Consider the following 13,065-nt stretch of genomic DNA (forward strand, 5'->3'; position numbering starts at 1 on the left):
ATTACTTAACTGAGGGTGGTGAACTGGGTTCCGATTAGGGGCTTTCAGCAGGCCCTGCCAAAGCAGTCCTGACATCCTGCGTGCGTCCGAAGTCATGTCGAGCCTGGGGAAGGTACCATACAGGAAACGACTGAGTCAAAATATCTCCGTCTGATGGAAATGTTTTTAGCCTTGTAATATGTTTCTCAATGCATTTTGCGCCTGACAGAATGCTTGTTAGTGCGGACTGTACTATGACAGTAAGGACACATGAGGGCGCTGTCGAGGCAGCGTTAATACTTGCAGGTGTGGATGTGGACTCATTTAAGTTCAACAGCACTATCAGGTGTGAAATAAAACGTCACGTGCCCCAAATATAACATTTCGAAACACATTTGGCATGTTTAGGTGGTTTATAATGCAAGTTGCGTTTGATAGATATTATTGCATACCAACATTAGGGCTATTTAATTAGTAATCTAAGTATTCCTTAATTAGGACTAGTTAGATTACAAAGATAGGGTATTTATAAGTCACAAAATAGACGTTTAATAAAATTTTCACTCAACACGTTGAAGTGGTTTGCGAAACATTTGAATCCAAGTATAAATATTGGCCTACATTACACCACGTAAGAATCCGTGCCAATCTCTGTTCTCGCGCCTCTAGCTTACCTACTGGCTGCCAATTATGCAAATTGGCAAGTCGGGCGGGTGACTCCAAGGACCGAGGATGTTCGCTCGGAATAAACCGAATGGAAAAAGAGAGCGAAGGAGAAAGACTCTGTGCGGAGGAAATTATCCACATGTTATCAGAAAAAATGTATCGATGGTGCAGCTAAATTCCATTTTACCTGGCAGGGGAGAAAGCGATTCCACTGACCGTGGGTCGTATGAATCACGAATGGATCCTAATTTAATTTTGAGCAGGAAAAGATTTTTGCATTTTTTATCCTATTTTATCCTAATTTATCATGGTATGTCCCGTGTTCATTATTTTATTTGCACAGTCTAATAATTGGATAAACAATATGTTAATGTGTTTGCTTTTATATTTGAAGATGTATTTCAAACTGGTATAGTAATGTTTTCCGCAAGAATGTAATTTGTCAAACGCTTTCTGTTGATGCACACCTGTCACGAGCTTTATGTGCGTACCTTATGTTCATAGAAATTAACTAATTGATTGATCCAGGATATTTTTCTAATGTTTTTAATTTCATGTTACCGATTTTCATTTCCCTTTTTCCATTTTCCTTATTTATATTCGGCATATAACTTGCATTTATCACTTTCATTATTTGTTTTCATTTCAGCGCATATTTCGTGGTGCATTGACGCAGTGAACATAACAGAGTGGCATGATTTTGATAAGTAAGTTTCATTCATTTTATGATTAATTTACCATTCAGTTAGGATCTATTATTATTGTTATTATAATTAATAGTAATAAACCCATGTCTTAATTCTTAAATGTAACATACATATTACTCATAATACACGTTTAATTTGAAGTAAAATGTAACTACATGGTAAGACGATAAATATAACGAAAATATTCAGCCTTTATTCTCAGACCTTTAGTCACTGAGTAGTCATTTTCAGCTTATTCTGTTGATGTCACGGAAAAGGTCTTTGTCTTTTTGCGCAGTGGTTCTTTTCCCCGACCAACACAAGAGCTGATTACCTGCTGTGAACAAACCTTTCCTTGTTCTGCCTTTCTCCCAACAGCAAAAGCAGCAGTATAATGCTGGCGAAATGGGATACCGCTTCCCAAAGAGGACAGGTAGGCGAGCGGAGCCGGTGTTTTGAAACGCTGCATTGATAGATCACGTTAAATACGTCGGGCAAAGACACCAGCAGTCACGACTAATGACCTGAGCTTTTTATTCCCAGATAAATACTGAACATATCCCTGGTTTTCTTTCTTTGCTAAAATACTACAAGCTCGTTTTTATAAGTAGGTCTGTGCATTAAATTGGAGAAAATGCGTTTGCCAAAGTTTGAAGTTCGACATTTTTAACTGGCTATGCTTTAGATATATATTTTTTGTTAATTATGTAAAAGTTAATTCATTTTTAAATTTTATTATGTTATTAGTTATAAACACAATGAGATATTAAATGCACGAAATAAATGAAAATGCATGAAAAAACGAAATGCATACAAAATCTGTATATTACATTTCTGTGCTACTGGTTTATTCTGCACATTAGATCTATATGTTATTACTGTTCAATCCTAACAACAAATTCCACCTGATACTTTGTCTTCTTTATCGTTATTTTAACACTTAGTATTTAGTCAGTAATGTATATTTTAAAAAAACACAGCATCTTTATTTTATAAAATAGTTTATGCCTTAAACTTTAGTTCTTATATGGTCCCAATAGCATTGTTAGGGGAAATTACTTCAAAAAATATAATTAACCAAGCAACCATTTACCAAAGAAAAGTGTATAGCCCCTGTCACCACTGTTTGCTGTTCTTTAAATATTTTCACTAGTTAACTATACACTACATAGTGGTAACCTAGTTATTAACAACTAAAAATGCTACCCAGATGCACAACATTTTATTAAATTACTGCATTAGTTAACTATTGTCAAACACTGTCCCTTAGCCTATCCCTAAAGAAGACTGTATCCAAAAGACAAATCTCAGCTATTGCATGCAGAATTTCTTTCTAGACATTAATCTGTATTTCCTCCCATATCTATGTCTTTATTTGGCCTATGTGCATTTTTCAATAATTAACATGCAACATCTTGTTTGTCAGGGGTCATTATAAGGAGACACATCTGTTGTTGTACATCAGTGATTCTCAATTAACCATTGCCTGCCAAACTGCTGTTAATGATCCGTGGTTAATAATGCAGACCAGCTCAGACCTTCCCCTCTCTCTGTGTGTGTGTGTGTGTGTGTGTGTGTCCCCGGTGTGGTCTGGGAGAGGTCTGGGAGATGAAAGCAGGGGTTAGTGAGCTCCGGTGTCAGGGCTGGGGTGTAGCGGCTGGGTTGGGGAGCAGGGCTGGGATAGTGGGGGTCTGGAACCCAGTCCCTGGGGGAGTAATAGGCCTATGTGCCGCAACTACAGGGACTTGGCAGGAACTTGCAGGGATGGAACCCCACATTCTGTGGCAGCGGATACAAACTGAACCCTTTCAAGACCAACTTTGATCACTTCTAAACTGACGCGTCCGAGGATCTAGATTCCACTAGAGCGACCGGACCCTCTCTCATATTGTCCATCTCGGGTGTGTGTGTGTGTGTGTGTGTGTGTGTGGGGGGGGGGGGGGGGGGGGGGGGGGGGGGGGGGGGGGGGGGGGGGGGGGGGGGGGGGGTGGGGGGGGTGGACGGACGGGACGACACCCAACACTTTGAGACTGGTTTTGTAGTTTCAACGGTATAACCCACAGCCCTCTAGCAACAAAAACCCTACGAACACTCAGAAGGCAAAGGACGTAGAGGAGAATAAGGTTCTTAGAGTAGAAATAGCGTTACATTCAATTTGCTGTTTTTTCATTTAAAATAACCTTTCAAGAAATGCCCAACCTTTCAAGAAATTCACCATCCCAGTGTAGTGCTCTTTTCTTCCACTTGCCTGGAATTTTGTATATATTCAGTAATTTGGCTCATTCTCTTAATCCATACTGATTCTAGAATTCTTCCAAACTGAACTCTCCATCATGTCAACTGAACTGCGGTCAGACTACAAAGTAGTTCACTGTAAATCTCAGAGGAATGTAACTAAAACATAGAATGGCTCCATGAAACGTTTGTCAAAGATTTAATCAACTTTGTATTAGACTTGTCACCTGAGAACACAATTATGTTCTCCAGATGATCAAAGTTTCACTGTGTTCATTACTAAACTGAAACTTTAACGCTGTCAATTTATGACAATTGGGTTCTGTTACAGGAGCTTAGTTTTGGTTTCCTGGGAATTACCCATTCCTCACTCTCAAACACTCATTTAGACTTTATTGTGTAAAGGATCATGTTTAATTCAGTTGGTCAGGACTAGTCCTTTCCTAGAGGTGTTGGCCAGCAAAACTCTGGTCAACTCGGGACATGTGTATGACATTCTGAGTGCCCGTTACAGTGAATTACATTGCATTGACATGTATTTTTCTTTCTCCATTTCCTTAAAGGAATTTCATAGAATGACAGATGCATTAGCAACCAATGAGTTGTCAGCCAGCGAGTCAACCAGCATCGCCTCAGTTCGCTCAACTTCCTCCAACTCTTCGTCCGTCAACCTGACATCTGTCAACTCCTCCTCTGTTGTTGAGTTGCACTACTTCAACACGACTTTGGTGGTCTCGTCTTCAGGCTCCAAGGCAGCACTGAGGTCGACCATAGACAATCTCAAGGCCACAGGTACTGTAACAGAAAGCTTGGACACAGAAGAGATGATCTCTCTGGGTTTTCTTCTACAGGCATGGAAAGAGACAGTTGGGAAAGATAGAAAACCGAGTTTATAATATCCCATAAGGGTGTTTGTTTGTCTGAATGTTCAGAGTTGTCATTCCGCTCCCAGAACTTCCATCTGTTCTGAGAACAACTGACCCCCTGGTCCTGCTTGACTCTCCTCTCTACAACAGCCAGTGTGAGACGGAGACACTCAAATCCACTGAAGCCTTGCTCAGTTCAGCTGGTCTCTAATGTCAGGTGTATGTCTATAGAATGTCTGGGCTAACTGGTTCAGAGCCCCCCCCCCCCGCCCCGCCCTGCCCGACTCCTCAGACCACTGACCACATGTTGTCTGGGCCAGATAAGGAGGCAGAGCGCTAGCTGCTCAGCTGGTCTCAGTGTGCGACGGCTGGAACTGTTCTGGAGCTTAGGCCCACCTGGGCGTAACGCTGACATAAAGGTCAGGCTAGATGAATGAGGAGACGGAGGCAAAAGGGAGGTGCAAAAGGGATAAGGGGAGGCAGGGAAGGCAGAGGTGGGGTGGAACAGACTTCCCCGGTCACATGCTGCCTTATGGCCAATAGTGACACATGGTTAGGTGGAAGCGGTTTCAATAGAGAATTCAATAACACTTTATCATCTTCAGTACCCTTGTGTACATGTAGAGTAAAGTGTATCACACAGGTGTATCATATAGGTTGGCTATGAAGGTGAATCATATAGGTGTATCATATAGGTTGGATATGCAGGTGAATCATACAGGTGAATCATACAGGTGTATCATGCAGGTGTATCATATAGGTGGGCTATGCAGGTGTATCATACAGGTGTATCATATAGGTTGGCTATGCAGGTGTATCATACAGGTGTATCATACAGGTGTATCATATAGGTGTATCATATAGGTGGGCTATGCAGGTGTATCATACAGGTGTATCATACAAGTGTATCATATAGATGGGCTATGCAGGTGTATCATATAGATGGGCTATGCAGGTGTATCATACAGGTGTATCATATAGGTTGGCTATGCAGGTGTAACATACAGGTGTATCATATGTGTGTATCATATATGTAGGCTATAAAGGTGTATCATATAGGTTGGCTATGCAGGTGTATCATACAGGTGTATCATGCAGGTGTATCATATAGGTTGGCTATACAGGTGTATCACACAGGTGTATCATATAGATGGGCTATGCAGGTGCATCATACAAGTGTATCATATAGATGGTCTATGCAGTTGTATCATACAGGTGTATCATATAGGTGGGCTATGCAGGTGTATCACACAGGTGTATCATATAGGTTGGCTATGCAGGTGTATCATACAGGTATATCATGCAGGTGTATCATATAGGTGGGCTATGCAGGTGTATCATACAGGTGTATCATATAGGTGTATCATATAGGTTAGCTATGCAGGTGTATCATGCAGGTGTATCATACAGGTGTATCATATAGGTTGGCTATGCAGGTGTATCATACAGGTGTATCATATAGGTTGGCTGTGCAGGTGTATCATACAGGTGTATCATATAGGTTGGCTGTGCAGGTGAATCATATAGGTGTATCATATAGGTTGGCTATGCAGGTCAATCATACAGGTGAATCATACAGGTGTTTCATACAGGTGTATCATATAGGTTGGCTGTGCAGGTGAATCATATAGGTGTATCATATAGGTTGGCTATGCAGGTCAATCATACAGGTGAATCATACAGGTGTTTCATACAGGTGTATCATATAGGTGTATCATATAGGTTGGCTATGCAGGTGTATCATACAGGTGAATCATACAGGTGTTTCATACAGGTGTATCATATAGGTTGGCTATGCAGGTCAATCATACAGGTGAATCATACAGGTGTTTCATACAGGTGAGCTGTATATCAGTAGTGAACTGGTGAATATGGTACATGTACTGTACAGGTGTGTGTATGACCCTGTAGGTCACAGGTGTATGAGCGTATGTTACTATCTCACAGGTCCCTGTGTGTCTCCATGTCTGAACGGAGGTCACTGTGTTCATACGCAGTCATGTGACTGCAGTTTATACCAGGCAACAGGAACACACTGCCAAACAGGTAAAAACCCATTACATACATTATGTGTCTGGTGCCAGTGACATGCCTCCATTTTACTTTCCACATGGAAGATCAGAGAAAAGTAGAAATAAAATGCCTTATTCTGTCTCTCGCTCTGTCCATCTGTCCATCTGTCTCTCTGTCTGTCTGCCTGTCTGTCTGTCTCTTGGTCTGTCCGTCTGTCTGTCCGTCTGCGTGTCTGTCTCTCGGTCTGTCTGTCTGTCTGTTTGTCCGTCCATCTGCCTGTCTGTCTCTCGGTCTGTCTGTCTGTCCGTCTGTCTGTCCGCCCATCTGCCTGTCTGTCTCTCTGTCTTTCTGTCCGTCCGTCTCGGTCTGTCTGCCCGTCTGTCTCTTGGTCTGTCTCTCGGTCTGACTGCCCGTCTGTCTCTCGGTCTGTCTGTCCGGCTGTCTGCACCATCTGCCTGTCTGTCTAGTTCCCAACCTAGGTCTGGAACGAGAGATGACGTGTCGGTCATGGGGCCAGTATAATTATGAGACGTTTGACGGGCTGTACTATCACTTCCCTGGTAAATGCACCTATACTCTGCTGAGGGACTGTGAGGACAATGCCCAGGGCAGCGTTATCGTGCAGGTAAGCCCTGGTCAGAGGATGCTGGGGTATAGAGTCCCATTCTTCCCTGGTTTCAACTGTCCCACAGTGTTTTTCCAGCCACCATTCGTCAGCTCTTGTTGGTGCCTGCTGTTTGGGGTCACCCAGGCTGGGTGTCTGTAAAAGCACTTTGTGACACATGCTAATCGATTGATTTCATTGGAAGCTGCCGTTATTGATCAGGCTGCCATTGTCAATCAAGCTGACTGGGACACATAATATTACGGATTGGATATCTTCTTCTTACCCAGCATCCAGTTCCCGTTAATTGTGGTTAGACAATTATGTGATGAAGTAAAACATTGTTCAGTCTAATTTACTGAAATGATTACTATAATAATTTTATTTTACTTTCCCACCTCAGGAACTATATAAACAAAAAGCCAGTATTTTTCTTTCCTGAGACCTGCTGTTTATGCTAGTCTGTGGTCTGTTCTGAGAACTGGCTTTAGAAGAGTACAGTACTGCCCTAAGGGTAACAGCTCTGAAGATTAACTGAAAGCCGTCTCATTACTGGACTCATTTATGGCAATTACCATTAGAGTACTGCAATTACCCACAATGCTTCTCACTCACTCACAATGTTGTTTCAGAAACAAGCTGGGGAATCTGTTCCATGGGAAAACAAGAAATGTTAGAAGTTTATTGCGTCTAGTAGCAATTTTAAGTGAGAATTTCATGTGACACCTGCATCAAAGAGATGCTACTGAATTGGGTTTTTCCTTCAGATCTTTAGCCATGCACTGTTACTTTGTTATTCCAGGACAGACTGGCAGTAGGGCAATTCTGGCAAACACTAGATGGGCTGGTCCATCTTGTGCTTAGTGGTCCTGGAGGGGTTTAGCAAGAAAGTTTCATTATTTGTCTGATGTAGAAAATTAGTTTTTTGCAAATAAGTCCAGTTTATGAGAAGTGCTGTCTGTTTCTGAAACGTTCTCTGTTCAATAGAAAATAAAAATGTAAACCCCAAAACAACAGATATGGGGTGTTATAGTATTTTTCCTGTGGACATGCAGGTTCACAATGACCCAGAGTGCCGCTCCTCTCCCTACTCCTGCACACGCTCAGTCAGTCTCTTCCTGCCCTGGGAGGGAGAAATCAGGTTGCACAGGTCCAAGGTGACCTTCAAGGGACAGAGGTAACTGAGGATTTGATTAATTGACTGATTGATGGTTGATGTGGTGATTGGTTGATGTATTGATTTTTTGATGTATTGATTGGTGTGTTGAATTGTGTGTTGACTGATAAATGTGTTGAACACTTGATGTATTGATTGCGTGATTAATTGATTATAGGCCTGTTTAATGGAAAACCTGCTCCTTATTGTCTCTACGTAGCATTGCAGGCCTGGATCCATGGGGTGGGGGGGGCATTGCCCCCTCAGGTTGAAAGTCGCGCCCCCTCAGTTTTGTGTCCCAATATACACAGTCAATCGTATATGAACACAACTCGGTCCGATCGCCAAAGTCAGTACGTTACGAACAACGCGTTTCGGTCCTCTTTATATGCTTATACATACGTTTCAAAAAATTTCGTCTGGGGGGGTGGGTTGCGCAGTGATTAGACAAGCCCCCTCATTTATACAAAATGCACCCTCAGTCATGTGATCCTGGTGCCGGGCCTGTAGCATTGGGTTCTCCAACTCTTCTGGTTCCACAGGGGTTCTGGTGTGCTTTAGGGTGTTCAACGTCTTGTCTACTTCAACTAATTATCCCATCCCGCCGTGCGTTTCGTCATCCTCTCCTTCTCTCCACTCCGCCCGTCCTCTTCTCCCTTTCTCCTCTGCGCAGCGTTCAGCTGCCTCACCACATCCACGACGTGGAGCTCGAGCGGATCTCGGGCTATGTCCTGGTGACCCAGCAGCACGGCTTCACCCTGGCCTGGGACGGACACAGTGGCTCGGTCTACGTCAAGCTCAGCCCGGAGTGGGTGGGCCGCGCATGCGGTCTGTGTGGCAACTTCAACGCAGACTTACAGGACGACCTGAAGACCAGCTACGGTACGGGAAGACAAGGGATGATGGGCATGCAAGGCACTACCGTCGGTTCTAATGGTGGCTCCATCTGTAAAGCTGTGATGTCTATGTAGGCATTTGATCCAACTCTGATTCAACTCTTGATTGAACTCTTGATTGAACTCTTGATTCAACTCTTCACAAATGCACCCTGATTCAGCGAATAATGATCCTGATAACGAGTGTAATATAGAATGGAGTGTTAGAGCAGGGCCGGATCAGAAACCTGCCAGTGGCGCTAAGCTGTTGTATTGTAGTAAGCTGTTCTATTGTAGTAAGCTGTTGTATTGTAGTAAGCTGTTGTATTGTAGTAAGCTGTTCTATTGTAGTAAGCTGTTCTATTGTAGTAAGCTGTTGTATTGTAGTAAGCTGTTGTATTGTAGTAAGCTGTTCTATTGTAGTAAGCTGTTCTATTGTAGTAAGCTGTTGTATTGTAGTAAGCTGTTGTATTGTAGTAAGCTGTTCTATTGTAGTAAGCTGTTGTATTGTAGTAAGCTGTTGTATTGTAGTAAGCTGTTCTATTGTAGTAAGCTGTTGTATTGTAGTAAGCTGTTCTATTGTAGTAAGCTGTTGTATTGTAGTAAGCTGTTCTATTGTAGTAAGCTGTTCTATTGTAGTAAGCTGTTCTATTGTAGTAAGCTGTTGTATTGTAGTAAGCTGTTGTATTGTAGTAAGCTGTTGTATTGTAGTAAGCTGTTCTATTGTAGTAAGCTGTTGTATTGTAGTAAGCTGTTCTATTGTAGTAGCTGTTCTATTGTAGTAAGCTGTTCTATTGTAGTAAGCTGTTGTATTGTAGTAAGCTGTTGTATTGTAGTAAGCTGTTCTATTGTAGTAAGCTGTTCTATTGTAGTAAGCTGTTCTATTGTAGTAAGCTGTTCTATTGTAGTAAGCTGTTCTATTGTAGTAAGCTGTTGTATTGTAGTAAGCTGTTGTATTGTAGTAAGCTGTTGTATTGTAGTAAGCTGTTCTATTGTAGTAAGCTGTTGTATTGTAGTAAGCTGTTGTATTGTAGTAAGCTGTTCTATTGTAGTAAGCTGTTCTATTGTAGTAAGCTGTTGTATTGTAGTAAGCTGTTGTATTGTAGTAAGCTGTTCTATTGTAGTAAGCTGTTGTATTGTAGTAAGCTGTTCTATTGTAGTAAGCTGTTGTATTGTAGTAAGCTGTTCTATTGTAGTAAGCTGTTGTATTGTAGTAAGCTGTTCTATTGTAGTAAGCTGTTCTATTGTAGTAAGCTGTTGTATTGTAGTAAGCTGTTCTATTGTAGTAAGCTGTTGTATTGTAGTAAGCTGTTGTATTGTAGTAAGCTGTTGTATTGTAGTAAGCTGTTCTATTGTAGTAAGCTGTTCTATTGTAGTAAGCTGTTGTATTGTAGTAAGCTGTCCTATTGTAGTTGGGCTGATGGTCTGTTTCCTACTGCAGGTGTGGTGACGGAGGACCTGGCTGTGTTTGGGAACAGCTGGGTGGAGGAGGAGCCCCACCACTCCAGATGTCCCATGGTGCTCTCCATGTACCCCTCACCCTGCTCCTCGCGAGACCCACACATTTTACTGGTGAGCCACTTGAACCCTGACCCTAAACCTGACCCTAACCCTAATCCTAACCCTGACACTATCCCTACGGCAGTGGAATTAAATATGGGTTCTGGTGACCCCAAACACTCCTGACCCCAAACACTCCTGACCCCAAACACTCCTGCTAGTTTATTGAACGGTGTCTCATTGTTTATTGATCTGGTGCCTCAAATTTGGGTTCATGATTAGCAGGATAGGATGAAAACCAGAAATGTTTTAGAAGTGAATGCCAATGAATACCAATGTTTTGGAAGTGAACAACCATGAATACCAATGTTTTGGAAGTGAATACCAATGAGTACTAATGTTTGGAAGTGAATACCAATGAGTACCAATGTTTGGAAGTGAATACCAATGTTTTGGAAGCGAATACCAATGAGTACCAATGTTTGGAAGTGAATACAAATGAATGCCAATGTTTGGAAGTGAATACCAATGAGTACCAATGTTTTGGAAGTGAATACCAATGAGTACCAATGTTTGGAAGTGAATACAAATGATTACCAATGTTTGGAAGTGAATAACATTGAGTACCAATGTTTGGAAGTGAATACAAATGAATACCAATGTTTGGAAGTGAATACCATTGAGTACCAATGTTTGAAAGTGAATACAAATGAATACCAATGTTTGGAAGTGAATACCAATGAATACTAATGTTTGGAAGTGAATACCATTGAGTACCAATGTTTGGAAGTGAATACCAATGAATACCAATGTTTGGAATTGAATACCATTGAGTACCAATGTTTGAAAGTGAATACAAATGAATACCAATGTTTGGAAGTGAATACAAATGAATACCAATGTTTGGAAGTGAATACCATTGCCCTATGGTCTGTTGATCCCGGCAGCGATGTCTATTCCTTGGTCCCTAATTTGCACTGGAATGGAACATGACATTCTCAATCTTCTCTTTTTATTATTTGTTTGCTATTTAAAATATATATATATATATATGATTTTTTTATGAGACTACTGTTTTGTTTCCCCAGAAGGTGAAGGAGGTGTGTGCCATGCTGCTGGAACAACCATTTACAGCCTGCCATGAGTTTGTCAGTCCTCTGAGTTACATGGCCAGCTGCTCCAACGACCTCTGTCTGTAAGCACAACTACACCAATTAACTACCGTGGTCCAAAAGGCCTTGCACGAAATTAGACCAGTGGGGAAATAAAAAATCCTATGAGAAACAATGTTTCTATGTTCTTTTACAGTATGACACAATTTGAAATGGGATGCACCTTTGCTGGTCCCATGAGAATGATTTATCTTCAAGTTCCTCCGTGTGATATCGCTGCGTTGTCTTGACCTTTGTTGTCTTCAACCTGGCAGCAAGTGCTTCCTGCATTCTGGATTCAACTTCTAGATTGCACAGCAACATTCTGCCCACCCACCTCTGCTCTCCCTTTGGTGAAAGAGTTCTTTTCTGCCCCTCCTGCCCTTAATAAAGGTCGGGTCCCAGCAGTGATGAGGTATGCCAGGTGTTGACAGAGTACGCTCGGGCCTGTGCCCACGCTGACCACCCACTATTGGACTGGAGGACACACATACCACAGTGTGGTAGGTACCCTAATGATCCTACCGTTGATCCAACCATCCTACCATTATCCTTTTATTATCCTACTCTCTCAATGATACTGACCATAATCCTACAATAATCCTATCACCAGTGATCCTTGTGCTCTTGTGGTCTCAACTGTCCTTCCATTGTCCTACGATTATCATGCACTCTCAATGATCCTACCATTCTACTACCTCTATCCTATACACATTGATCCTTCCACTGTCCTGCAGTCTCAGTGATCCTTACATTATCCTACTATTATCCTACAGCCTCAATGATCCTTACATTATCCTACTATTATCCTAGTCTCAATGATCCTTACATTATCCTACTATTATCCTATAGCCTCAATGATCCTTACATTATCCTACTATTATCCAACAGTCTCAGTGATCCTTACATTACCTTACTATTATCCTAGTCTCAATGATCCTTACATTATCCTACTATTATCCTACAGCCTCAATGATCCTTACATTATCCTACTATTATCCAACAGTCTCAGTGATCCTTACATTACCTTACTATTATCCTAGTCTCAATGATCCTTACATTATCCTACTATTATCATACAGCCTCAATGATCCTTACATTATCCTACTATTATCCAACAGTCTCAGTGATCCTTACATTACCTTACTATTATCCTAGTCTTAATGATCCTTACATTATCCCACCATTATCATACACTCCTATTGATCTTAACATTATCCTACAGTCTGAACAATCCTACTGTGATCCTACAGGTGTTACTCAGATGTACTGTGTCCTGTAACATCTGATGGGTTCACACCTGTTGTTCTTCAGTAGTACTCTATCCTGCAACA

General features: G+C 41.7%; 1 protein-coding gene across 1 annotated transcript in view; it reads left to right on the forward strand.

The window, feature by feature from the left end:
* Positions 1 to 1,299: 1,299 nt before the first annotated feature.
* The window catches only part of otog (otogelin), a 56,893-nt gene continuing 45,127 nt past the window's right edge, over positions 1,300 to 13,065 (forward strand). Inside the window, exons 1-10 of the mRNA XM_020051418.3 lie at positions 1,300 to 1,352; positions 1,710 to 1,764; positions 4,130 to 4,358; positions 6,380 to 6,478; positions 6,913 to 7,070; positions 8,105 to 8,226; positions 8,879 to 9,087; positions 10,522 to 10,652; positions 11,669 to 11,775; positions 12,125 to 12,234. Coding sequence (XP_019906977.3) covers positions 1,726 to 1,764; positions 4,130 to 4,358; positions 6,380 to 6,478; positions 6,913 to 7,070; positions 8,105 to 8,226; positions 8,879 to 9,087; positions 10,522 to 10,652; positions 11,669 to 11,775; positions 12,125 to 12,234 — 1,204 coding nt within the window. The 5' untranslated portion in view covers positions 1,300 to 1,352; positions 1,710 to 1,725. The remainder of the gene's footprint in view (positions 1,353 to 1,709; positions 1,765 to 4,129; positions 4,359 to 6,379; positions 6,479 to 6,912; positions 7,071 to 8,104; positions 8,227 to 8,878; positions 9,088 to 10,521; positions 10,653 to 11,668; positions 11,776 to 12,124; positions 12,235 to 13,065) is intronic.

The sequence above is a fragment of the Esox lucius genome, chromosome 2, assembly GCF_011004845.1.
Source record: "Esox lucius isolate fEsoLuc1 chromosome 2, fEsoLuc1.pri, whole genome shotgun sequence".
Classification (NCBI taxonomy): domain Eukaryota; kingdom Metazoa; phylum Chordata; class Actinopteri; order Esociformes; family Esocidae; genus Esox; species Esox lucius.